The 27,562-nt window shown below is 48.5% G+C and overlaps 1 protein-coding gene across 1 annotated transcript in view; it reads right to left on the reverse strand.

The window, feature by feature from the left end:
* AFAP1L1 (actin filament associated protein 1 like 1) overlaps positions 1-27,562 on the reverse strand; it is a 150,738-nt gene that overhangs the window by 35,875 nt on the left and 87,301 nt on the right. The window contains exons 6-8 of the mRNA XM_068277134.1: positions 26,686-26,897; positions 23,607-23,786; positions 17,676-17,756 (exon numbers count right to left, since the gene is read on the reverse strand). Coding sequence (XP_068133235.1) covers positions 17,676-17,756; positions 23,607-23,786; positions 26,686-26,897 — 473 coding nt within the window. The remainder of the gene's footprint in view (positions 1-17,675; positions 17,757-23,606; positions 23,787-26,685; positions 26,898-27,562) is intronic.

The raw sequence follows: 27,562 nt of genomic DNA on the forward strand, positions 1-27,562 counted from the left end.
TTATTCAGACATTGTAGATAAACTGTTGCTGAGCATGTTCACTGCAGTCGTTCTACCCCCTGGTTCTCAACTGATGTCCTGGGGTAGCAACTGTTTGACCAAAGCACTCCTCCTGGTCTAGGGTCATATAGGTTTAATACAGGCGTGCATGAAATAGCCCAAGGAAAAAATGTGCACCTGTTTTCGTAAATGAAATTATCATTAATATCTACCGATATTAATGATAACGATATAAAGTGTAAATAGTGAGAATCATAATAAAATATCAGTACATATTAACAATATTTTACTAAAACTTAAAGTGAACCAGAGACGAAGCACCCTCATGTATTTTACCATATATGCCAGTGGGAACATTAGAGAAAACACCTACCCTGCTCTCTGCTTCTTCCTTCACTGTTCAGCCTGCTTGTTATCAGCCCTGATAAAATCCCCGACTGAGCATTCAGTCTGGCATTGCTCAGGAATCATTATAGCAGAGCCAGAAGGGGGCAGGCTTGGGCTTGAAAAAACATCAGAGAAGACAGATTCAGCTATAATGAGCAAAGCCAGACTGAATGCTCAAATCAGGGATTTTATCAGGGCTGAAAACAAGCAGGCTGAGCAGTGAAGGATGAAGCAGAGAGCCGGGTAGGTGTTTTCTCTAATGTTCCCACTGATAGATATATATATATCTATATATAGCACTACCATCCGCCCTACCTCCCAGGCCCGCTGCCTGGGCGTCACCCTAGACTCTGCCCTCTCCTTCAGCCAACACATCCAAAATGTTACCAGAACCTGCAACTTCCGTCTTCGAAACATATCCAAAATCAGACCCTTTCTGACCCCAGACACTACCAAGCTTCTCATCCATGCCCTCATCATCTCCCGCCTTGACTACTGCAATGCCGTACTATCTGGCCTTCCCTTAAAATGCATTAAACCCTTTCAATCAGTCATGAATGCAGCAGCTAGACTCAGAAGACTTTCCCACTACTATGCTTCCACTTCTCCCCTGTGCGAAGCCCTACACTGGCTCCCTATCAGCTTCAGGATCAGTTTTAAAGTTTTGTGCCTTACCTACAAATCTGTGCACAAGACCTGCCCAACCTACATTTCTGAGCTCGTCAACAGATATATACCTGCCCGTCCCCTCCGGTCCTCCAATGATCTCCGCCTGACCTCCCCACGCATTTTTCATTCCCATGCACGCTTACAAGACTTCTCAAGAGCTGCCCCCACCCTATGGAACTCCCTTCCACTCCCCCTCAGACTCGCTCCTTCCTTCAACACCTTCAAGCAAGCCCTCAAAACACATTTCTTTAAAATAGCCTACCCCACATCTACCACACTAACTCTCTGTCAATCACCCTTTCCACAGTCCTACCTTATGTGTCCCCCCACCCTTTAGATTGTAAGCCTTGGCAGGGCCTCCCCCCTCCCTTAGTGTGTCCTTAATTTTACTACCCCAGCAATTACACCCTTCTCATGGACTAACTCGTACTTGTTTTGCCGGGTCTCTGTAAACCGAATTTTATACCCTGATTGTATGTATAACCTTGTGCTATGTTGAATAACCGTTTGCTACCTCTCTGTCACCCCTTGTTGCAATGTATGTATCCCTATTTATTGTCCAGCGCTGCGTAATATGTTGGCGCTTTATAAATACAATAAATAATAATAATAATAATAAATACATGAGGGTGCTTCGTCTCTGGTTCACTTTAACCTAACCCTACTCTCACACAGAACCCTCCCCTCTCTGATGCCTACCCCTAAAACCCCCTGTCACAGGAGCCCTCAGAGGCTGACCGCACTTAGCCTTCTAAACAGTGCCAGCGCACAGATCGTGCGAACTCTGGTCGCAGTCAATGCGCAGGAACCGTTAAGAATTAGCCGCAGACAACTCAGAAGGGAGCCTGTGAGACACGGGTAATTACAACGTCACCTACTGGTTCAGAGTAAACTGCCACCACCGCGGTTACTATGGGACCGTGGGGCCCACTAACTGACTGACTAATCCTGCGAATAAAACGGTTAAACACACGATATTCTGTCTAGCCAACAACAAACAAACAGTAGCGTATCTTCAGAGACCCGGGATCATTTCTGTGTGTGCTGATAAGCAGGGTAGCGAAACAGTGAATGACTTGGGGAAAGTCGTTTATTCACGCAATATAAATAATTAATATATACAGACAATTATGAAAATCAACAACTATTAAAACCGTAATAGCCAGTATGAAAAATAAAAGAAGGGAGAAAAATACTTAGTTCCTGGAAAGATGTCCTTATTGTGGGAAGAATCATAAAGTTCTTGGTTTCAAAGTCCAGAGTTCAGACCAGGTGGATGCCAGCATATCCTCAAGCTGGCATCTGATGAGTGCAAGATGGTTCAGTGTGGAGGACACTGAGTTTGGGTCCTCAGCCATTCTTATGCCCCTGCTTCAGTAGGAGGGAGTGAGGGCGGGGAGCCATACACCCCCTTCAAAGATGAGATGAGCCCTCCCCTTATCCTGGGGCTAGAAATCATATCTACCCATATATGGGCTCTAACTCACAGAACCGTACAGGTCAGGGCAGATTTATTAACATTTTCAGGTCTGTCTCGATTTACCCAGCGCCCTGATACCAGACATGAGGGGTGGGACCCCTGTGGTATCATCAGGGCACTTTGAAACTGCCTAGCTGGCAGTCCTTACCTCCGAAGGTTCTGAAACTTCCTCAGAACCAGCACCGGGGCTCATGCTACACCTCCCCCATGTTCGGTGAAGCTGCCATCTCAGGAACCCCAGAAATATGACAGATCTGGGAAGTTATGGATTATGCCATGAGACTGAGGTTGTGTTCTAGCTGCTAACAGCTGACTTTCCTTTGATCTTTAGCAGAGAACAGAGTGTCCAGACCTCCCGTGGATTCGTAGCCTGCTTGGCTGCACCTAGGCATCCTTTGGTTAATTAACATCTCCATGAGATCAGCTAAGTGTCACCTGGTTCCCAGAGCCAAAAGGGAAATTGTGCCTTCCACAGGGAATATGTCCAAGCTAATTAACACCTTCCCCCCAGGCTGTCATTTCAGCTAAGACAGATTTCCCAGCTGTTCCTAAGCAGAGGGATACTGCACATCAGATCTTGGTTTTATTGATCTGAGGCGCAATCGATGCAGGAATCGAGTGCGATCGTTCTTTTCTTCACGGGCATTTCCAGGACGCGCCTGCGTCCCCGCAATCGTCCGTGACAGCCCTCCCCCTTGTCCGTGGCTTAGCCACTCATCCGCAAGATGTGTGGCGGCGCCGCTAACCTGGCTGACGGGCCTCGAGTTGCCGGTACGGCGGGAAAACCTATTGGAGCCTGTGGCTCGGTTCCCCTGGACCGGTCGCGGTCTGCTACCCTCAGGGTTGACCCAACATGGACCGTTCTGGACAGGGCGTTTGCGCCACTGCAGTCGGACGTGGTGTCTGCCGGGACTGCTGACAACGGGCAGTGGGTTGGTTAGGTCAACAGCCAGCCCACGCAGGGTTCCCCTGCTGAGTGGCTGTGGACCTAAGGGAACCCCGCGGGAATCCCTGGACCTTCCCAGCTCCTGACAGACGGCACATGCCCTGCAGTAGTTTGCTACATCCCTGTTCATCCGGGGCCAATAAAACTGGTTCCGAATACCGGCGAGTGTCTTGCGGACACCCGAGTGCCCTGTCAGAGGATTACCATGTGCGGACTTCAGCACATGTCCCCTGAACGCACTCGGGACCACAAGCCACTTGGTATCCGCGTGGGATCTACCTGTAGGGGGCTGTACAGACTCACTGTACAGTCTCCCACCTTCCCAGTACACCTTGAAAGCGGCCCCGTCTGCGAGGGGCTCAGCGGCTTGCTGCCTGAGCACCTCCAGGCTTGGGTCACTTTGTAGTGCGGCTGAGAATATGGCGCTGTCAGTTTCAGCCAACTGGCTCATGTCACACGAGGCCAGCGGCTGAAAGGTCTCATCCCTGCGGTCAGAGGAGGGGGAGGAGGCCGGAACCCCCTCCACCTGTTCTGAGCTCGGGTTCTGAGCAGTGCAGCTGCGCGGTACTGCTAGCACAGGTACACTGTCAGAATGGCACAGACGGACATTACTCAAATCATCATTGCATGCAGTAATGACATTGACAGGTATAGACATTTTTTCATTACAGACAGGTTGTACAGTAAACTCGGGTACAGCTACAGCATCATCACAACAGACAGTCTGTACATCAAACTCAGGTGCCTTTGAAGCAGGCACTATTGAACCTGGTACCCTTGAACTGGGCACATTCAACCCACCTCCCCCTGGTGCTCCCCCAAGTGTATAAAGTACCTGGTGGTGGGTGGAGAGTCCGTCTCCTTCCGTGAGCGACAAGGCGGTCGTGGCAGGTTCATAGTAGGACACAAGCTTGCCCAAATCAGTCCCCAGCAACACAGGGACTGGGAGATCCTTCATAACCCCAACAACCCGTTCTTGGACTCCTCCCACTCCCCAATCCAGCTTCACTTTTGCGTGGGCTATGTGGAAAAGGGTGCCCTCTACTCCAGTAAGGGCAAGGGATCGGCTGGAGCTGATGCTCTCCTTTGGTACAAGGTGTGAGTGAACTAACGTGATGTCAGCTCCGGTGTCTCGGAATCCGGTGACAACTTTGCCGTTCACTCTAACAAGTTGCTGCTGGTCGGTTCGGTCGCGGATTTCCTTTCCGCGGGCAAACAGGACAAAATCTGATGATCCAGGCTGTGGTTCGCTGGCGGGTTGCCTCTGCTGTGGGTGAGGTGCAGGTGATGCAGATGATCCAGGTGCTGGTGGTGTCTGTCTCCGCTCCGGACAGTCGGATTTCATGTGTCCGGGCTGGCGGCAGTAGTGACAGGTGACCTCTCCAGGCGCTGCAGGCCTGGGTGCAGCAGCTGCGCTGGGTGGCCTCTGTGGCGGACGGCTCACAGGGGCAGGAGGGTCTGCCGAGGTATGGGGCTGACCTCCTCTCCAGCTGGATGGGACAGTTCTGCGGGTATCAACCTCCCGGGTAGTTGCAAAAGTCTCAGCAAGGTCTGCAGCGACAGCTGCTGAAGCCGGCCTGCGTTCTAGCACAAACTGGCGTACATCAGCAGGGCAAATGTTCAGAAATTGTTCCAGGACTATCAAGTCCTCCAGGACATCATAAGACCCTTTGGTGAGGCCTAGTGTCCACTGGCGGAGTGTGGTGAGCAAGCTGCTGACCACATCTCGGTACGAATCAGAAGACTTTTTCTGCCAGGCCCTGAACTTTTTCCGATAGGCTTCTGGCGTCAGCTGGTACTTAGTAATGATAGCGTCTTTTATAGCAGCATAATCATTATCCTTCTCCGCAGGCAATTCTGCGAAGGCATCAAGCGCTTTGTAGCGCAGCAAAGGTGTCAGATGTCTGGCCCACTGGTCTTGGGACAGACGATACTGACGGCATGCTTTTTCAAAAGACCGCAAAAACAAGTCAATGTCTGTGTCTTTTTCAATATTAGCAAATTTAAACTTTGCACTTACGGGTGGTGCAGCTCCTTCAGCAGGGGGGCTGGGCGGTGAACTCCGGCTGGCCTGTTGCACTTTTGCCATGTTTAGCTCATGCTGTCGTTGGCGTTCCCGCTCAGCGGCATCCCTCTCCGCGTGGCGTTCAGCAGCAGCAGCAGCAGCAGCAGCAGCTTGCCGCTCCCGTTCCTCCCGCATTTGGCGCTCTTCACGCATGTACTGCAGGTACTTGTCCAGGTCAGTGTCCATCAGCTTTTGTAACGCCTGCTGCATTAGCGGATCAGTACAAACGGACAGTCCAGTACTGGCCGGTTCCAGGCGAGTACTTTCAGAAACTCTGGGATTGGGGTCCACACTGACATTCTCCGGCGTAACTGTTGATGCAGGGCCCTCAGGATGCACAACCTCTGTACGGTCAGGAGTCTCAGTCTCTGGTTCCCCTTGCCTTGAGTCAGATGGGTCAGCGTCTACCTCAGCAGACACATCCAGCTCCTGCAGTTGCTGGGTATCCCATTGAAACAATTCCGTTACCAGGTCCCCTTGTTTCTTGCGGCCGACATCAATGCCTCTCTCTTGGCAAAGATTTTGCAGGTCCGCCAGGCACATTTTCTTGTAGTTCCCGGACATTTCCACGCCAAATAAAATAAAACTTTTGGGGAGGGGTACTGGCTACACAGTCTCTCTGTATATATAAAAAATATATTGCCTTCCAGCTACACCAACGAATTAGTTCGTTTCTCGATAGCGCTAGCGCTATCGCAGATACTTTCAGCACAACACAGGTCCCAACCGCTGCCTAACACTGTCACAGGAGCCCTCAGTGGCTGACTGCACTTAGCCTTCTAAACGGTGCCAGCGCACAGATCGTGCGAACTCTGGTCGCAGTCAATGCGCAGGAACCGTTAAGAATTAGCCGCAGACAACTCAGAAGGGAGCCTGTGAGACACGGGTAATTACAACGTCACCTACTGGTTCAGAGTAAACTGCCACCACCGCAGGTTACTATGGGACCGTGGGGCCCACTAACTGACTGACTAATCCTGCGAAAAAAACGGTTAAACACACGATATTCTGTCTAGCCAACAACAAACAAACAGTAGCGTATCTTCAGAGACCCGGGATCATTTCTGTGTGTGCTGATAAGCAGGGTAGCGAAACAGTGAATGACTTGGGAAAGTCGTTTATTCACGCAATATAAATAATTATTATATACAGACAATTATGAAAATCAACAACTATTAAAACCGTAATAGCCAGTATGAAAAATAAAAGAAGGGAGAAAAATACTTAGTTCCTGGAAAGATGTCCTTATTGTGGGAAGAATCATAAAGTTCTTGGTTTCAAAGTCAGAGTTCAGACCAGGTGGATGCCAGCATATCCTCAAGCTGGCATCTGATGAGTGCAAGATGGTTCAGTGTGGAGGACACTGAGTTTGGGTCCTCAGCCATTCTTATGCCCCTGCTTCAGTAGGAGGGAGTGAGGGCGGGGAGCCATACACCCCCTTCAAAGATGAGATGAGCCCTCCCCTTATCCTGGGGCTAGAAATCATATCTACCCATATATGGGCTCTAACTCACAGAACCGTACAGGTCAGGGCAGATTTATTAACATTTTCAGGTCTGTCTCGATTTACCCAGCGCCCTGATACCAGACATGAGGGGTGGGACCCCTGTGGTATCATCAGGGCACTTTGAAACTGCCTAGCTGGCAGTCCTTACTCCGAAGGTTCTGAAACTTCCTCAGAACCAGCACCGGGGCTCATGCTACACTTCCCCCATGTTCGGTGAAGCTGCCATCTCAGGAACCCAGAAATATGACAGATCTGGGAAGTTATGGATTATGCCATGAGACTGAGGTTGTGTTCTAGCTGCTAACAGCTGACTTTCCTTTGATCTTTAGCAGAGAACAGAGTGTCCAGACTCCCGTGGATTCGTAGCCTGCTTGGCTGCACCTAGACATCCTTTGGTTAATTAACATCTCCATGAGATCAGCTAAGTGTCACTGGTTCCCAGAGCCAAAAGGGAAATTGTGCCTTCCACAGGGAATATGTCCAAGCTAATTAACACCTTCCCCCCAGGCTGTCATTTCAGCTAAGACAGATTTCCCAGCTGTTCTAAGCAGAGGGATACTGCACATCAGATCTTGGTTTTATTGATCTGAGGCGCAATCGATGCAGGAATCGAGTGCGATCGTTCTTTTCTTCACGGGCGGTTCCAGGACGCGCCTGCGTCCCCGCAATCGTCCGTGACACCCCCCCTTCCTGATGTCTAGCCCTAAACCCCCCCTTCTTGATGCCTAACCCTAAAACCCCCCTTCTTGATGCCTAAAGCAAAAACTCCCCTTCTTGATGCCTAACCCCAAAACCCTCCTTCTTGACGTCAAATCCTAAAAAAAACCCTTCCTAATGCCTTACTCTACCCCCCCCCCTTCCTGATGCCTGACCCTAAAACCATCCTTCCTGATGCCTAATCCTAAAACCCTTCTTTCTAACCTTATAATGTTCAAAACGATAACATTCAAAACAATAATTTTCAAAAATGAACAATTTTATAAATCCAAAACATTAAAAATGTCAAAATGTATAATCTTCTTCTTCTTCTTCTTCTTCTTCTTCTTCTTCTTCTTCTTCTTCTTCTTCTTCTCTTCTTCTTCTTCTTCTTCTTCTTCTTCTTCTTCTTCTTCTTCTTCTTCTTCTTCTTCTTCTTCTTCTTCTTCTTCTTCTTCTTCTTCTTCTTCTTCTCTTCTTCTTCTTCTTCTTCTTCTTCTTCTTCTTCTTCTTCTTCTTCTTCTTCTTCTTCTTCTTCTTCTTCTTCTTCTTCTTCTTCTTCTTCTTCTTCTTCTTCTTCTTCTTCTTCTTCTTCTTCTTCTTCTTCTCTTCTTCTTCTTCTTCTTCTTCTTCTCTTCTTCTTCTTCTTCTTCTTCTTCTTCTTCTTCTCTTCTTCTTCTTCTTCTTCTTCTTCTTCTTCTTCTTCTTCTTCTTCTTCTTCTTCTTCTTCTTCTTCTTCTTCTTCTTCTTCTTCTTCTTTCTTCTTCTTCTTCTTCTTCTTCTTCTTCTTCTTCTTCTTCTTCTTCTTCTTCTTCTCCACGTATTTCTCTTTTCAATTTTTTTTTTTACAGAAATGCAGCTATTTTTGAGCGTAACAAATAGCTGGTGGGCGCACGCATGTTGGAAGCGCCATTGTATGTGCTCCCTGGCAGTGGAAACACAAAGACAGCAGGAGGTAAATTCAGCAGCAGGAGGAGGATGAGTGTGTGCAGCAGGCAGTCAATGAGGCAGGCAGCTCGCCGTGACATAATAGCCCTGGTACCTAGCGGTGATACAGGGCTGTAAATAAACACAACAGGAGGTCCCAGACAGGGGTCGTGCAGCCCACATTGTGTCCAATACACAACTGGGACAACACAGTTTTCAACCCGGGCACCTCAGAAAAATTAAACCTTTTTTTTTTTTTTAATGGTTTGTTTGGTTTTGGTTTTGCAACCAATATAGCTATTGTTTGACGTAATAGCTGGTGGCAGAGTGGCAGCAGAAGGTAATTCTGTGTACCCTGGCAGTGGGAAACACAGACAGACAGCAACAGCAGCAGGAGGAATGGAGGAGTAATGTGAGCAGCTATTGTTTGACGTAATAGCTGGTGGCAGAGTGGCAGCAGAAGGTAAATCATCTGTGTAGTGTACCCTGGCAGTGGGAAACACAGACAGACAGCAGCAGCAGCAGCAGGAGGAGGTGTGGAGGAGTAGTGTGAGTGTGGCAGCAGGTAGGCAGCGTGACATAATAGCCCTGGTACCTAGCGGTGATACCAGGGCTGTAAATAAACACAACAGGAGGTCCCAGACAGCGGTCGTGCAGCCCACATTGTGTCCAATACACAACTGGGACAACACAGTTTTCAACCCGGGCACCTCAGAAAAATTAAACCTTTTTTTTTTTTTAATGGTTTTTTGGTTTTTGGTTTTACAACCAATATAGCTATTGTTTGACGTAATAGCTGGTGGCAGAGTGGCAGCAGAAGAAGGTAATTCTGTGTACCCTGGCAGTGGGAAACACAGACAGACAGCAGAAGGGCAGTACACAGCAGCCCACTGTAGGTGTAAAATGTGTGGCTGCAGGCGACGTAATAGTCAAAGTGAACCAGGCTGGCTTAGTGAGCAGGAGCCAGGAGGTGGTAAAGGGTGGTAAGGCACATTAACGATGGTTCCGGCAGCCAGTTCATGTCCCCCTCTCGCCGACAACAGGGGCCAGGAACTCGCCTTCCACCCACGCCTGGTTCATCTTGAGAAACGTCAGTCTGTCCACAGACTTGTGAGACAGACGTGAGCGTTTCTCGGTGACCACGCCACCAGCTGCACTGAAGCAGCGCTCGGACAGCACGCTGGAAGGGGGGTAGGACAGCACTTCCAGGGCGTACTGCGCCAGCTCGCTCCAGATCTCCATGCGCTTGACCCAATACTCCATGGGATCAACAGGGGCATCGCTGTCAAGCCCGCTGTACGACCCCATGTAGTCAGCCACCATGCGGGTCAGGCGCTGGCTGTGACCGGAGGAGGATGCTGCTGCATGCATCTCCTCTCTAGTCACTGCTGCCGGAGCCTCTACAGTCCTGTAGAGCTCGTGGCTGAGAGAGAGCAGGTCTGTGGGGCGCTTGCTGCTGCTGGATGCAGGCACCTGCTGCTGCCTCTGTGCTGGCTGCTGGACAGTGGGGGTGGAAGGCTGGGGGAAGGCTTCCTCCAAGCGCTCAACAAGGGCCTGCTGCAAGCTCCTTATTTGTTGCGCTGGCTCTCCTCCTGCAGGCGGCAGGAACTGGCTCAACTTCCCCTTGAGGCGTGGGTCCAACATCATGCTGATCCAGATGTCCTCCCTCTGCTTCATCTGGATCACCCTGGGGTCCCTGCGCAGGCACGTCAGCATGTGCGCTGCCATTGGGAAGAGGCGGGCCACGTCTGCTGGCACATCGACGTCAGTGCTGTCCTCATCCTCCTCCTCTGCCGCCTCATCCTCTCTCCACCCCCGCACCAACTCAGCTGCGCTGTGCTGATCCCCCTCATCAGCAGCCAGGTCAGGGACCTCCACCAAGTCCTCCTCCTCCTCCCCCTCAGAGGTGGACTGCGCAGCTGGTTGCCGCTCCTGCTGGTCCAAGGCTGCCGCTCCCTGTTCCAGCAAAGCATCGAGGGCCCTGTTCAGCAGAGAAACCAGGGGCACCCACTCGCAGACCATAGCATGGTCCCTGCTCACCATGTTTGTGGCCTGCAGGAAGGGAGCCAGCACAAAGCACACCTGCTGCATGTGCCTCCAGTCATCATCGGGGACGATGGACGGGATGTTGCTGGTCTTGTCCCTTCTCTGAGCTGCGGAAACAGTGGCCAGGGCAAGGTACTGTTTGACAGCGTGCCTCTGTTCAACCAGACGCTCCAACATCGCCAGGGTGGAGTTCAAGCGAGTCGGAACGTCATGGATCAGCCGATGGCGTGGCAGATCCAGCTCCTTTTGCACGTCTTCCAGGCTCGCACAGGCTGCAGCCGAGCGCCGGAAGTGACGCACAACATTCCTTGCCGTTTCCAGCAGTTCGCCCATCCCCTGGTAGGTGCGCAGGAACTTCTGCACCACCAGGTTCAGCACGTGGGCAAGACAGGGGATGTGGGTCAGGTTTCCCCTGTCTATTGCGGCAACCAGATTGGCCCCATTGTCGGCCACCACCTCTCCGACTCTGAGGCCTCTGGGGGTCAGCCAAATCCTCTCCTGCTCCTGGAGTTTGGCCAACACATGGGTTGCCGTCAGCTTGGTCTTCCCAAGGCTGACCAAGTGCAGCAGCGCTTGGCAGTGGCGGGCCTTCACGCTGCTGCTGAGGCGGGGGGTTTGGCCAGGTGTGCCGGAGGATGGCAGAGGATCGGAGGAACCTGCTGCAGTTCCCCTGACCCTGCGGGGTGGCACCACCCACTGTGTTGCTGCTGCTGCTGTGCCCGCTGCTGCTCTCCCATCCTCACCCCCTTCCACCAAGCTGACCCAGTGGACAGTGAAGGACAGGTAGCGGCCTGTCCCGAAGCGGCTGCTCCAGGAGTCCATGGTGACTAGTGTTGGGCGAACACCTGGATGTTCGGGTTCGGGCCGAACAGGCCGAACATGGGCCAGATGTTCGGCATGTTCGGCCCGAACGCCGAACTCAATGGGAGTCAATGGGACCCCCGAACATGCCCATTTTGGGGGCCCTATGGGGTCGCAGGCATAAGGGGGGAGCATGCCCCGGTCGCGGGGGGGTCGGAAATTCCCCCCACCCCCTCCGCTAGCGCTCCCCCCTCCGCCCGCTTCCCCATAAAAAAAGTTTAAAGCAAGTTCAATAGTACCTGGGCTGGTGGCACTGGCTGGCAGTGGAGTGAGGAGGAGGAGGAGTCCGAGTAGCAGAGTGACGTTGAGGCCGGGCAGCGGGCGGTTCAGCGCTAGTACCCTTGTGGTACTTCCGCCCTTTCTCTGACCTCACGTCCTCTGCGTGATGACGCATACGAGGACGTGAGGTCAGAGAAAGGGCGGAAGTACCACAAGGGTACTAGCGCTGAACCGCCCGCTGCCCGGCCTCAACGTCACTCTGCTACTCGGACTCCTCCTCCTCCTCACTCCACTGCCAGCCAGTGCCACCAGGTACTATTGAACTTGCTTTAAACTTTTTGTATGGGGAAGCGGGCAGAGGGGGGAGCGCTAGCGGAGGGGGTGGGGGAAATTTCTGACCCCCCCCGCGATCGGGGCATGCTCCCCCCTTATGCCTGCGACCCCATGGGGGGCAGTATTCGGCCGAACAGGGCCCTGTTCGGCCGAACAGGGACCCTGTTCGGCCATGCATTCAGCAGTTCGGCGAACCCCGAACAGTTTGGCCGAACACCACCAGGTGTTCGGCCGAACTCGAACATCACCCGAACAGGGTGATGTTCTGCAGAACCCGAACAGTGGCGAACACTGTTCGCCCAACACTAATGGTGACGTGGACCCTTTCACCAACCGCGTGCTCCAGCCCTCGCTCCACATTGGCCATCACAAAGCGGTGCAGTGCAGGAATGGCCTTGCGGGAGAAAAAGTGTCTGCTGGGGAGCTGCCAGTCTGGGGCTGCGCAAGCAAGCAGCGCACGAATGTCGCTCCCCTCCTGCACGAGCGTGTACGGCAGGAGTTGGGAGCACATGGCCCGTGCCAGCAAGCCGTTCAGCTGCCGCACGCGACGGCTGCTGGGAGGCAGAGCCCTAACCACCCCCTGGAAGGACTCGCTCAAAAGGCTCTGGCGTGGCCTTTTGCTGGCACGGGAATCAGCAGACACAGCGGAGGAGGCCACTGAGGACTGGCTGCCAGAACAGGCCTCAGTGTCGGCGGCAGGAGTTGCAGAGGGGGGAGGAGCAGTGCGTTTCCGCACTCCTGCTGGTGCTGCTGGAGGAGCAGGAGGGCGGGTGGCTGCTGTTGCTGCTGCTGCTGAAGGCTGTGCAGTGATGGGTGTGGTGCCACTGCCAGCACCAGATGCCTTCAGCCTCTGGAACTCCTGATGCTGGTGGAAATGTTTCGCAGCAAGGTGGTTGATGAGCGAGCTGGTGCAGAACTTTAAGGGGTCTGCACCTCTGCTCAACTTCTGCTGACAGTGGTTGCAAGTGGCGTACTTGCTGTACACTGTGGGCATGGTGAAAAAGCGCCAGATTGGAGACAGAAACATCCCCCTACGGCATGGAAGCGCTGCTGCCTGTCTCCCTGTGGTGGTTGGGGGTGGGGCTTGGGTGCGGCTGGTGGTGGTACTGGCAGATGCTGCTGCTGCTGCTGCTGAGCCTGAGACACCAGCAGGCTGTGGGACCTGCCTACTGCTGCTGCCAATGCTTGCAATGATGCGCCTCCTTGCAAGGCCCACAAGAGCATCCTCCTCCTCCTCCTCAGAGCTGCTGAGGACGACATCCCCTGGAGGTGGTGGCACCCAGTCTCTGTCTGTCACCGGGTCATCAACATCCTCCCCCTCCTGAAACATGTCCTGCTGGGATGAGGAACCCCCAAACTCCTCTCCTGATGCATGGATGGGCTGCTTGACTGTCGCCACAGTCTTGCTGTCCAATCCCTCATCCCCCAAAGTGCCCATCAGCATCTCCTCCTCAAGATCGCCAACAACAGCAGACAATTTACTCATGATGCCTGGGGTCAAAAGACTGCTGAATGACAGGTCGGCGAGTGACGGTGAACTGGCCTCCTCCCCAGACCCTGCTGGGCGGCTGCTGCGAACAGGGGTGGTGGTGGTGGTGGTGAGGGTGGAGGCCTCAGATGCAGAGCTGATGGCGGGCTGCTCATCCTCCGTCATGAGTTGCACCACAGTGTCTGCATGCTTTTCCTCAATGGGACGTTTCCGACCCGGCTGGAGGAAAATGGGAGCAGGTGCTACACGCTGCTGCTGCTGTGTCTCTGCAGCGTGAGTTGCAGATGCTCCTGCTGGGCGGCGCCCAAGGCGTCCACGGCCAGTGGCTATGGGAGGAATGTTAGCCACTGACGCTGCTGCTGCTGCTGCTGCTGCGGAACTGTGCATGGTGGCGCGCCCGCGGCCGCGGCTTGCCACAATGCTGCTCCCTCTCCTCCTGATTCCCTTGCTGCCCTTCCCCTTGCCCAAACCGCGCTGGCTGCCACTTCCAGACATCTTCAATGTTTTGGGCGTATAGACAAAAGTTTTTTAAAAGGGCGGGTGAAAAGTGGGGTACTTTAATGGAGTGGGTTGGTTGGTGAGGTGACTGAGTGAGTGTCCCCTAGTACAGTAAGTAAGTAGTAACAGTCAGGAAGTACAACTAGCAGTTACAATAATCAGTAGTAATCACAAGTAAATTTAGTGTGTGTACACTCAGACAGTGAGTGCACGCACGCAGGAGCTAGTAGCCTATGAACACAGTGACTGAGTGTCCTAGACTCCTAGTACAGTAAGAGTAAGTAGTAACAGTAAGTAGAACTAACTAATTACAATAATCAATCAGCGATCAGAAGGAAATGGAGTGTGGGTGTGTGTACACTCAGACAGTGAGTGCACGCACGCAGGAGCTAGTAGCCTATGAACACAGTGACTGAGTGTCCTAGACTCCTAGTACAGTAAGAGTAAGTAGTAGCAGTAAGTAGAACTAACTAATTACAATAATCAATCAGCGATCAGAAGGAAATAGAGTGTGGGTGGTGTGTGTACACTCAGACAGTGAGTGACCGCACGCAGGAGCTAGTAGCCTATGGACAGTGACTGAGTGTCCTAGACTCCTAGTACAGTAAGAGTAAGTAGTAACAGTAAGTACAACTAACTAATTACGATAATCAATCAGCGATCAGAAGGAAATGGAGTGTGGGTGTGTGTACACTCAGACAGTGAGTGCACGCACGCAGGAGCTAGTAGCCTATGAACACAGTGACTGAGTGTCCTAGACTCCTAGTACAGTAAGAGTAAGTAGTAACAGTAAGTAGAACTAACTAATTACGATAATCAATCAGCGATCAGAAGGAAATGGAGTGTGGGTGTGTGTACACTCAGACAGTGAGTGCACGCACGCAGGAGCTAGTAGCCTATGAACACAGTGACTGAGTGTCCTAGACTCCTAGTACAGTAAGAGTAAGTAGTAACAGTAAGTAGAACTAACTAATTACGATAATCAATCAGCGATCAGAAGGAAATGGAGTGTGGGTGTGTGTACACTCAGACAGTGAGTGCACGCACGCAGGAGCTAGTAGCCTATGGACAGTGACTGAGTGTCCTAGACTCCTAGTACAGTAAGAGTAAGTAGTAACAGTAAGTACAACTAACTAATTACGATAATCAATCAGCGATCAGAAGGAAATAGAGTGTGTGTTGTGTGTGTACACTCAGACAGTGAGTGCAGTGCGCACACGCAGGAGCTAGTAGCCTATATGAACAGTGACAGTGAGTGTCCCTACGGGTACAGTAAGAGTAAGTAGTAAGTAAGTACAACTAACTAACAATAATCTATCAGTAATCAGAAGGAAATAGAGTGTGTGTACACACAGACAGTGAGTGAGTGCACACACGCAGGAGCTAGCTAGTAGCCTATAAACAGTGACAGTCAGTGAGTGTCCTACTCCTAGTACAGTATAACTACAATACTATTAGTAAAGGACAGCAGAAATACTGGTATAGATGAGAGAAATAAACAGAGGACAGCTGCCCACAGAGGCAAGGCCCCCCTGAGGCCTAAACCTGTAAGCTTGCAGCAGCTGCCTGTCTCTAATGTAACACACAAGCTACTAACTAAAATACAATGTCTATCTAACTAACAACAATATAGGTGTATATGGCAGGTGTAGGTGAGCAAAAACGCTAGGTAAATGATCACAATAGAGCACTTGCTAAGCCAAAGCACAAAGGAGCAACTCTCTCTCTGTACAAGTCTCAGGCAAGCATGGAGAAACGGAACATGGCGGCCGCTATTTATAGGGTAGGGGCTGGCCAGGGTCCCCCTCTGTGATTGGCTGCCGTCAGAGGGCCTGGGAGCCCTCTGATTGGCTCTAAGGACATCAATCTGGGCTATGACGCTATTCGAGCTCGGTACCGAGCTCGAATAGCGCCGGGTTGCTCGAATAGCTCGAATAGTGAATGGGCTATTCGAGTGTACTCGGATAGCCCATTCGAATAGCTCCAGCTATTCGGAGCTCGAATACCGAGCTCGAATAGCTGAAAAAGAGCTCGAATATTCGAGCTACTCGAATATTCGAGCTCTGCTGAGCACCACTGCTGGTATCCAATCTTTATTGCCATATGAATGTAAGCGGCGGTTGATCCCTTTTAAGGATCGCTTTCGTCTCCCACCAGAGACAACACATTAAGGGCTGGTTCAGACGGACGTTTGCAGAGCGTTTACAGCCAGCGTTCAGGGCTTGGTGTTAAACGCTCCCATTCAAGTGAATGGGAGCGTTTGTACCAAGCTTTCAAGCGCGTTTACACAAACGCGGCGTTTGGGTCCCGATTTTCCCTGGCGTTCAAGGAGCCCCTGGAAGCTACATGTAGCTTCCAGGGGAGGTTAACCGCGACGGCTAATGTCCCCCTAGGGGAAGAAAAAACGCGACTGCATCCAAACGCACACAAACGCTGCTGAACGCGACGCCAGCAAACGCAACGCCTCCAAACGTCCGTCTGAACCAGCCCTTATCGTCCCCAAGCGTCTATCTGAACCAGCACTAAAATCTGAATATCAACAGTGTAGCAGAATGCACAGAGACTCTATGACCATAAAGGCAGAGAGGCTCAGTAAACACAATGGTGATTCCCTATAGGGCACGTAGGCAGGCAGCTGCCAAACTGAAGAGCCAGTAGTTGGAACCATAAGAGGTAGCTATTCTAATCCCTCTCCAACATGCTGTGACTCAGTATAATATGGTGGTGGTGCTGATGGAATGGGTGGGGTTATTTTTGCAAAAAAATTAAAAACAGAAACTAGGAATCAAGATTTTTTAGATCCCGGCACTATATAGTTAAATTCATTGTCCATGATATCAGAAAGCAGAAAGCAGGGTGCGTATTATTGCAGTCCTGCTGTTTCTGTGCTTACGCTTGCCCACATACCTTATTTCAGTAGATAGTGGCTGGTATGGGGAGGGTTCTCTCCTATTGTATTGCTTTACATATTTCTCTGGCTCATCTGTATGTACATGTTATAAGGTGTGGTGGGCACCTGCCCAGTATCTGGCCTGCCTTTGTTTGTCCATGTAAACTCTGTATGGATTGTTAAATACAAATACTTGGGTCAATAATAATAAATCATAATGGAGCAAGTGAGTGTACTGGTATTTGCATTAGGTTTTTATGTTATACTAAGTAATCAGGATAAGATATAGGTATAAAAGTATACATAAAGCACCACAGTATATGAACACCTAAAGCTATAGGGGAGATCGCTGGTTCTCACCCACGTTGCTCTTGTAGACGTGCAAGTTTTCATACAATTTTGAAAACTAGCAATAATATCAGCCACAAATCTATTACAATGGTGCCAAATTGATACCAAACACAAATCTTACATTTTCCTCAAAGTGTCAGGAACACTTCCCTCCAATTATTTATGTTTGCAAGAATAAAATTGAATAGAAACATTCATATTTAAAATATCAGACATTTCATTACATTGATTAGAAAACGGAACCTTCAGATTGCATTGTGTATGGACACCACAACACGGATGTGACGCAGACCCAGGAAGAAATGTCTCACCTTATCCAGGTCCAGTTTGTGTCTCAGTCCCGGGGAGGCACATAATGGGAAGGAGCTTGGGCTACTTGCTTCCTTGATCACCTGTATGAACATGAATGCAAATACAATATTAGAGGAACTGTAAGCAAAACAACATAACACTAAACTGCTTATGGCCTGAGCCCATTAATGCAGTTGTGTCCACTTCTGTGCGCTTCTCAGCATCTGTAACATTGATGTGTTTATGAAAACAGACAAAAGTAAATTAGTGGGCTCAGGCCCTTATTTTTTTTACAATATTCATTTTTTAATTATTTAGACAGTATTTACCTTTTGCAAAATCTTTCCTCTCCCTGATTTACTTTCTGAAATATATCACAGGCGGCATCTTTACCACTGGCAGGTGATCTCTGTGGAATGTTCGTTATTGAGATTTCTAAAGCCAGTACAAAAATATAGCTGGTCTCCCAGAATGTTATTGGGAGGGGAGAGAATTCCACATAATAAACAGCCTAGGTTAAGCCTCAGTGGAGAGGCGGGGCTTCCTACCATTGTACAGTAAAATAAAGCTATAGGAAGGTTTCTGTTGCTGAAACCAGGGTATCCTGAATAATTTATGGCTTTCTACTATATGTCATTAAAGTTTGTCAGAGATTACAAAACACATCTCAGACTTTGGGAGAAATTATGAGAAAATAAATCTTGCCATAAATTATATAATTTGTGGTAGATTAAATAAAGGCTCAACATCTTCCTGATAATGATTATTTACCTGTTCACTCATCTTTAACCACTTTAGGACCACAGTCTTTTCGCCCCTTAAGGCACTTTTTTTCCATTCAGACCACTGCAGCTTTCACGGTTTATTGCTCGGTCATACAACCTACCACCTAAATGAATTTTACCTCCTTTTCTTGTCACTAATACAGCTTTCTTTTGGTGCTATTTGATTGCTGCTGCGAGTTTTACTTTTTATTATATTCATCAAAAAAGACATGAATTTTGTCAAAAAAATGACTAACTTTCTGTGCTGACATTTTTCAAATAAAGTTACATTTCCTATACATTTGAGCGCAAAAGTTATTCTGCTACATGTCTTTGATAAAAAAAAAAAAAAAAAAAAAAAAAAAAAATTCAGTGTATATTTATTAGATTGGGTAAAAGTTATAGCGTTTACAAACTATGGTGCCAAAAGTGAATTTTCCCATTTTGAAGCATCTCTGCCTTTTCTAACCACCTGTCATGTTTCATGAGGTGCTAAAATTCCAGGATAGTATAAATACCCCCCAAATGACCCCATTTTGGAAAGAAGACATCCCAAAGTATTCAGTGAGAGGCATGATGAGTTCATAGAAGATTTTATTTTTTGTCACAAGTTAGCGGAAAATGACACTTTGTGACAAAAAAAAAAAAAAAAAAAAGTTTCCATTTCTTCTATCTTGCGACAAAAAAAAAAAAGAAATCTGTCACGGACTCACTATGCTCCTCTCTGAATACCTTGAAGTGTCTACTTTCAAAAATGGGGTTATTTGTGGGGTGTGTGCACTGTCCTGGCATTTTGGGGGGTGCCTAATTGTAAGCACCCCTGTAAAGCCTAAAGATGCTCATTGGACTTTAGGCCCCTTAGCGCAGTTAGGCTGCAAAAAAGTGCCACATATGTGGTATTGCCGTACTCAGGAGAAGTAGTATAATGTGTTTTGGGGTGTATTTTTTACACATACCCATGCTGAGTGGGAGAAATATCTCCGTAAATGACAATTTTTAATTTTTTTTTTTACACACAATTGTCTATTTACAGAGATATTTCTCCCACTCAGCATGGGTATGTGTAAAAATACACCCCAAAACACATTATACTACTTCTCCTGAGTATGGCGATACCACATGTGTGGCACTTTTTTGCACCCTAACTGCGCTAAGGGGCCCAAAGTCCAATGAATACCTTTAGGATTTCACAGGTCATTTTGCGACATTTGGTTTCAAGACTACTCTCACGGTTTAGGGCCCCTAAAATGCCAGAGCAGTATAGGAACCCCACAAATGACCCCATTTTAGAAAGAAGACACCCCAAGGTATTCCGTTAGGAGTATGGGGAGTTCATAGAAGATTTTTTTTTGTCACAAGTTAGCGGAAAGGGATTTTAATTGTGTTTTTTTCACAAAGTGGCATTTTCCGCTAACTTGTGACAAAAAATAAAATCTTCTATTCTAATTGTTTGATTTTTTTTACACACAATTGTCCATTTACAGAGAGAATTCTGTTAGGAGTCTGGTGAGTTCATAGAAGATTTTTTTTTTGTCACAAGTTAGCGGAAAATGACACTTTGTGAAAAAAAACAACAACAATACAAATCAATTTCCGCTAACTTGTGACAAAAAAGAAAATCTTCTATGAACTCATCATACACCTAACGGAATACCTTGGGGTTGTCTTCTTTCTAAAATGGGGTCACTTGTGGGGTTCCTATACTGCCCTGGCATTTTAGGGGCCCTAAACCGTGAGGAGTAGTCTGGAAACCAAATGCCGCAAAATGACCCTTGAAATCCTAAAAGGTACTCATTGGACTTTGGGCCTCTTAGCGCAGTTAGGGTGCAAAAAAGTGTCACACATGTGGTATCGCCGTACTCAGGAGAAGTAGTATAATGTGTTTTGTGGTGTATTTTTACATATAACCATGCTGGGTGGGAGAAATATCTCTGTAAATGACACATTTTTGATTTTTTTAAACACAATTGTCCATTTACAGAGAGATTTCTCCCACCCAGCATGGGTATGTGTAAAAATACACCACAAAACACATTATACTACTTCTCCTGAGTACGGCAATACGACGTGTGACACTTTTTTGCAGCCTAGGTGCGCTAAGGGGCCCAACGTCCTATTCACAGGTCATTTTCAGGCATTTGTTTTCTAGACTACTCCTCACGGTTTAGGGCCCCTAAAATGCCAGGGCAGTATAGGAACCCCACAAGTGACCCCATTTTAGAAAGAAGACACCCCAAGGTATTCCGTTAGGTGTATGGTGATTTCATAGAAGATTTTATTTTTTTGTCACAAGTTAGTGAAAAATGACACTTTGTGAAAAAAACAATAAAAATCAATTTCCGCTAACTGTTGACAAAAAATAAAATCTTCTATAAACTCGTCATACACCAAACAGAATACCTTGGGGTGTCTTTTTTCTAAAATGGGGTCACTTGTGGGGTTCCTATACTGCCCTGGCATTTTACGGGCCGAAAACCGTGACTAGTCTGGAAACCAAATTTCTCAAAATGACTGTTCAGGGGTATAAGCATCTGCAAATTTTGATGACAGGTGGTCTATGAGGGGGCAAATTTTGTGGAACCGGTCATAAGCAGGGTGGCCTCTTAGATGACAGGTTGTATTGGGCCTGATCTGATGGATAGGAGTGCTAGGGGGGTGACAGGAGGTGATTGATGGGTGTCTCAGGGGGTGGTTAGAGGGGAAAATAGATGCAATCAATGCACTGGGGAGGTGATCGGAAGGGGGTCTGAGGGGGGTCTGAGGGTTTGGCCGAGTGATCAAGAGCCCACACGGGGCAAATTAGGGCCTGATCTGATGGGTAGGTGTGCTAAGGGGTGACAGGAGGTGATTGATGGGTGTCTCAAGGTGTGATTAGAGGGGGAAAATAGATGCAAGCAATGCACTGGCGAGGTGATCAGGGCTGGGGTCTGAGGGCGTTCTGAGGGTGTGGGCGGGTGATTGGGTGCCCTAGGGGCAGATAGGGGTCTAATCTGATGGGTATCAGTGACAGGGGCTGATTGATGGGTGATCAGTGGGTGATTAGATGGCAGAAAAGATGTAAACAATGCACTTTGGAGGTGATCTGAGGGTAGGTCTGGGGCAATCTGATGGTGTGGGTGGGTGATCAGATTGCCCTCAAGGGGCAGGTTAGGGGCTGATTGATGGGTGGCAGTGACAGGGGGTGATTGATGGGTGGCAGTGACAGGGGGTGATTGACAGGTGATCAGTGGGTTATTACAGGAAAGAACAGATGTAAATAATGCACTGGCGAATTGATAAGGGGGGGTCTGAGGGCAATCTGAGCGTGTGGGAGGGTGATTGGGTGCCCGCAAGGGGCAGATTAGGGTCTAATCTGATAGGTAACAGTAACAGGTGGTGATAGGGGGTGATTGATGGGTAATTAGTGGGTGTTTAGGGTAGAGAACAGATGTAAACACTGCACTTGGGAGGTGATCTGACGTCGGATCTGCGGGCGATCTATTGGTGTGGGTGGGTGATCAGATTGCCAGCAAGGGGCAGGTTAGGGGCTGATTGATGGGTGGCAGTGACAGGGGCTAATTGATGGGTGGCAGTGACAGGGGGTGATTGATGGGTGATTGACAGGTGATCAGTGGGTTATTACAGGGGGGATAGAGGCATATAGTACACAGGGGGGGGGGGGGGGGGGTCTGGGGAGAATCGGAGGGGTGGGGGGGGGGTGATCAGGAGGGAGCAGGGGGCAGTTTAGGGTTTAAAAAAAATAGCGTTGACAGAAAGTGACAGGAAGTGATTGATGGGTGATTAGGGGGGTGATTGGGTGCTAACAGTGGTCTGGGGGGTGTGCAGGCGGGGGGTCTGAGGTGTGCTGTGGGCGATCAGGGGGCAGGGGGGGGAAATCAGTGTGCTTGGGTGCAGACTAGGGTGGCTGCAGCCTGCCCTGGTGGTCCCTCGGACACTGGGACCACCAGGGCAGGAGGCAGCCTGTATAATAGGCTTTGTATACATTACAAAGCCTATTATACATATGTGCAGCAGCGATCCGGGTGCTAGTAACCCGCCGGCGCTTCCGAACGGCTGGCGGGTTACAGCGCGAGGGGGGCCGAGCCAGTCGCCGGCGGCTGATCGCGTCACGAATGACGCGATCGCCGCATAACCACGCCTGCCTCCGCCGATGGGCGTATTGCGGTCATTTAGGCCCAGTCTTTGCCGCCGCCCATCGGCTGGGGGCGGTCGGCAAGTGGTTAAACAAAGCTGCTAGTTTTGCACTGCCTGATGCAGTAAAAAAGGTTTGCAGCCATCAATTCCTGTTTGCAGCCACTTCTCCCTCATTTGATAAGCGATCCGTATTTGATCAATAGCAATAAAGCAACTGTAGTGTTTTGACCTGTGATTCTGTGAAGTAAAGCGCATCTGGGAAGACGTTTTACAAGTAGCTTACTTATAGATAATTACCGTAGGCCCTTATTCAATTCACTTTTTGAAGTGAACAAGGCCCTAGGAGATAATTTTTCATCTTCTGTTTAAAATAACCTTTCAGCACTCTGCAATTGAGAAAGTACCAAAAGGTAGGTGAACGAGTACTGTCAAAATTATTCTTAATACTTTCTTGCTTATTGGTGGTTTAGAAGGCATTTTATTTGGGAGAAACTGAACAATGGCGCCTATTAAAAAGGGTGCCCCATTCACATCAAAGCAAATCTTTTCTCTTATGGCGCAAACTGTATAAAAAGGGCGCCACATAAATATAAAACAAATATATAGCTTGTTATATTTACCTTTTATTTCCATAGGAACTTTAGCAATTAAAATAACCCATTGTTTAACAAATCGTTTCTAAAGGTATAATGGTTTTCTAAAACTGTTCCCCATGTCTTCTCAGAAAAAATTTGTTTTTACGTTTACACCTCCTCAATTTTTTTGCTTTATTGAGTCCTTGGTACATAAAACCACAAACGATCATATACTAATTTATAGATTTGGGTAATTAAGGTTCCACTGGGGGGGGGGGGGGGGTTTGAGGTTGGGCACCACCATGGGGGGGGGGGGGGGGTTTACAACCACCAGTAGGTTTAAGGTTAGGTATCATGGGGGAGGGGGAAGGGTTGGGAGTTAAGGTTAGGCATTCCAGAAAATATACCTAGGTATCGTCTCAGTTTACTGCATACAATCGTTCACTGCAGCTGTAAAATTAGAGCGTAGAATTCTTACCCTCATCCACTCTTCAGCCTGTTCCCGACTCTGAACAGCCAATACAAGTAGCTCAGAATTGGGGAGACAGAATCGTAACTCGTGTTTCTTACGTCTTCCATCTTTGGGGACATAGGAGACGCTGCATAAAGGCAGTGGTACGTCCAAGTGAGGATGTTGGTCTTTAGAGCTTTTGTAACACTGCAAAGAAACAATGATTGAAGATTTAGAATTGTAGAATATCCTGAACAGTAACATGCTATGGCAGCCAAGATGAGGAGGAAACTTCTGGCCAATTAGTGCACATGCTATAGTGTATAGACTGCAGCAGTGGACCACACCACTGGTGGCTAAAACACAGTACATATTGCGGTGCTGCTGTATGAGTTGGGCGCTGTGCGGTGCCGCTACCTACAAATCAGTAATTTACCATTATTTTCCTATGCTCTACCCAGTGCCTGTTCTCACTTGAGCCCTGCCCTGTAGGTACCAAGCAAGAGCCCCCCCCCCCCTCCCCTAACCTAACATTTATTTCTTCTCTAAGGGGTTGATGCACAAAAGGCCAGTGACATTGCACACCGCTTGGAAATGTTACCGGTCTGTACTGACAATATTAACCCTTCTGGCACCAATAGTACAACGAGAGTTACCGTACCAACGTGTGTAAACAGCATAAGCGCGTTGCTAAGGGAACGCTATCAGCACATACTATTGTCAGTTTGGACCGGTAACATTGCCGCGCAGTGTGCAATGTTACCGATCCTTTGTGCATCAACCCCAAGTGTGTAAAACTAACCTCCTAACCCCGGCACCCAAACCAAACGACTGTTAGTTGTAGCCGGCTACAACCGTTAATTCCTATGTAGTAGCCAATCGGCCACTACCCACAGCACTCGCTGCTTGGGTGCCCAATTACCAATAGTTAACACAGGCAACTACTAGACATCTGCCGATCCTGGCACCCAAATGACCTGATCTGTTAAACACAGCTTAGCAATACATACAAGTACATAAAAGACCCACCCAGTTTAGTAGGTTATAAACTACCCTTCAGTCAATCACATACATCTTTTAGCTCTTGCGAAACCTCCGTGTAACGAATCCCAAGTGATTTTCTCTACACTCCCGATCACTACAAAGAGAAAGCAGGGGCAAACGCAGGATTTTTAAAGGGGGGATTCCTGAAAGGTCCGGAAGCACTTATGTCCCCGAGTGCTTCCGAATACAGGTGGCTCCATACTGCCCATGCACAAAAGTGCGCTGGCGTATTACGGGGCTGCCTGTCTTTGGAAGTACTCAAGGACACAAGTGTTTCTGAGGGCTTCTGGTAGCAGCAAATGTGAACGGGGTACAGCGCTGGAACAACTCCCCAAGAGAGGAACAGGAGATAGACTTAGTTTGGACAATTCAGTGGAATATGCCACATAGTGTCACATAGCGCAAGCGATACCCATATGATGCAGGGATATATGCATCTGCGGAAGATGGCGGCGCTATATAAATACTAAATAATAATAATTTGCCTCACAAGGATTGCACTTTTATTTAGCTTTCCTGTATGACAAGAAGACACAAACACCCAGCACTAGGGGAAGAGGGAAACAAAGGTGAATGAAGGAGGCTGGTGCACACCAAGAGTGCTTCTGAGCGTTTTTCAAATCGACAGTGATTTGAAAAGCGCTTGGCTAATGTTACCCTATGAGGGTGTTCTCACAGCAGCGTTGTGACTTTTTCAAAATTGCAGGTATACTGCATGTAGAATTTTTTTTGAGCAATTCATTCAGAAATCGCTCTGAAAATCGCTTCACAAAATTGCACTCACTAATTGCTAGCAATTGCTATTGTGATTTTGGAGTGCATTAGCCCAGTAAGAGGAGGAGTAAAGAGAGACTGAGAATAGCCTGAGATGGAGCAGAGAGCTTATCTGTATTGCAGAAAGCAGCCCTCCTGGAGTCTCGGGACTGTCAAAAACTTTTCACCTTGTTTAACACCTTATCCACACATGCAGTCATTATAACAATGAGGAGAGACCAGACAGATTTTTGCCCACGGACCCTCCAGGCAAGTTCTGCATCATGCTGTGTATATTTACCAGCTTGCCTGCCCTCTAATTGCACTTTTATCAGCTAGCCTAGTGTTTCACCTGAATACAGCAGACACAAATCTCTGAATGAAAGGCTGCCTGGGGGGAGATTGCCCCCCTTCCAGCCAGCACTAGGGGAAGGAGGAAAACAATAGTGAATGCAGAGAGAGTATCTGTATTGCAGTCCCCCATCACACAGGCTACTTGCATGTGTCTCCTGTCCCTGCCAGCCAAATCCAAAAAAGCCTCTCACACAAGCTGCAGGTAGCCCTCCTGGAGTTTAGGGACTGTCAAAACTTTTCAACCTGTGAAATACCTTTTGTAGCTGTCTACATGCAGTCTTTACAATAGTGAAAGAGCTGAGTTTTTCCCACAATCCCTTCAGGAAGCAAGCCTTTACCAGCTCGCCCGCTTCAGCGATTTCAGGGAATTTTTTTTAAAGGGACAGGAGTCTCAGGGGGTTGTTCCATACACCCAGAACCCCGGTCTGGATACGCCAGTGAGAAAGCCTAGCTGCCTAGCTGTAACAATATTATTCCATATGTACCTCTGTCAAGATCAGATTTATGTTTCATAAGTCCAAAGTGCGGTCATTGGCAGAACTTTGCTGCATGATCTCTGCACTACAAACACACTGACAGCTGCCGCTACTGCGCCAATGCAAATCAAGCTTTCCACATGCATGTGCCAGACTGCCAGTGACAGGTCACTCGTCTCTAAGCTTACGCCATGAGCTTTCTAGTCTCATTACCTTCAATGTTTTTCCAGCTCTCCCTTCCAAACACATCGTTCACACACTCCCTACTCCATTCACAGCCACCACAGTAGAGTGGATACAGGAAATCCTCTCTGGCAGTCAAACTATTTGGATTCTGTGAGACGTAATAGAAAATATCGTCTTCCTTCCTTCCCCACACAGTGTCATCAGATCAGGGTCTTGTCTTTGGTACTGAACCTTTAACCACTTTAGTTTTCAGTAGTTGTAGGTGATGTATAAGACTTTATGATTTCTCTTACCAGTAGTTTGCTGTCTTTGATTAGTGTCAGCTGTTTGGCCCATTGCCCAAAGCGTTTCTTGCGCAGAAGGAATGCGCAGATTCTGCTGTCCCGAACTAGGTGCAGTGAGGCCTCTTGTGATGGCCACTGATGCATCTGCCGCTGCGCCTTTCCTTCTTCATCCTCCTCATCGTAGGACTCGTAAGAGCTGCTTAAACCATCAGACTCATTATCTGTAATAAGTAATATATATCTAATATTGTGGTCTACAAAGAATACGTAATTCACAATTGCAAATCATACACATACAAGAGTGGTGATCTCTTCTCTGCCGTTGCTTTATAAAAAAAAAAGGCACATAAATGTCTCACAATCAGTAGATTACCAAAAATGTTCCCAGCTTGTTTTAACTTGTGCGTCTCAATCAAACATAACAAGCTGGCATACTTAACTTGGCTATAGACACGAGAAAGCAGCTCATGCTGACTTGATCAATGGAAATTGATCAAGGCTGAATAGTGTAATGGTTAAGGGCTCTGCCTCTGATGGAGGAGTCCTGGGTTCAAATCCTGGCTCTTCCGACTCGGTAAGCCAGCACCTATTCAGTAAGGAGTTCATTGGGCAAGTCTCCCTAACACTGCTACTGCCTGAGTGTGCTCTAGTGGCTGCCTCGCAAGCGCTTTGAGTCCGACAGGAGAAAGGCGCTATACAAAAAAAGGAATTATTATTATTATTATAAATATGATTAACTATGGGGTCCTAAACCTTTACACCTGGCCTGATGGACACGTTTTGCTGAATGAAGACAGGATATTGGCTGGACACTACTTAACACAAGGGCAAAAAATTACTGTGCAATCAGTGCAAAAACAGCTAGGATTGATTATGTTAGGTTTAT

The sequence above is a fragment of the Hyperolius riggenbachi genome, chromosome 3 (genome assembly GCF_040937935.1).
Source record: "Hyperolius riggenbachi isolate aHypRig1 chromosome 3, aHypRig1.pri, whole genome shotgun sequence".
Taxonomy (NCBI): domain Eukaryota; kingdom Metazoa; phylum Chordata; class Amphibia; order Anura; family Hyperoliidae; genus Hyperolius; species Hyperolius riggenbachi.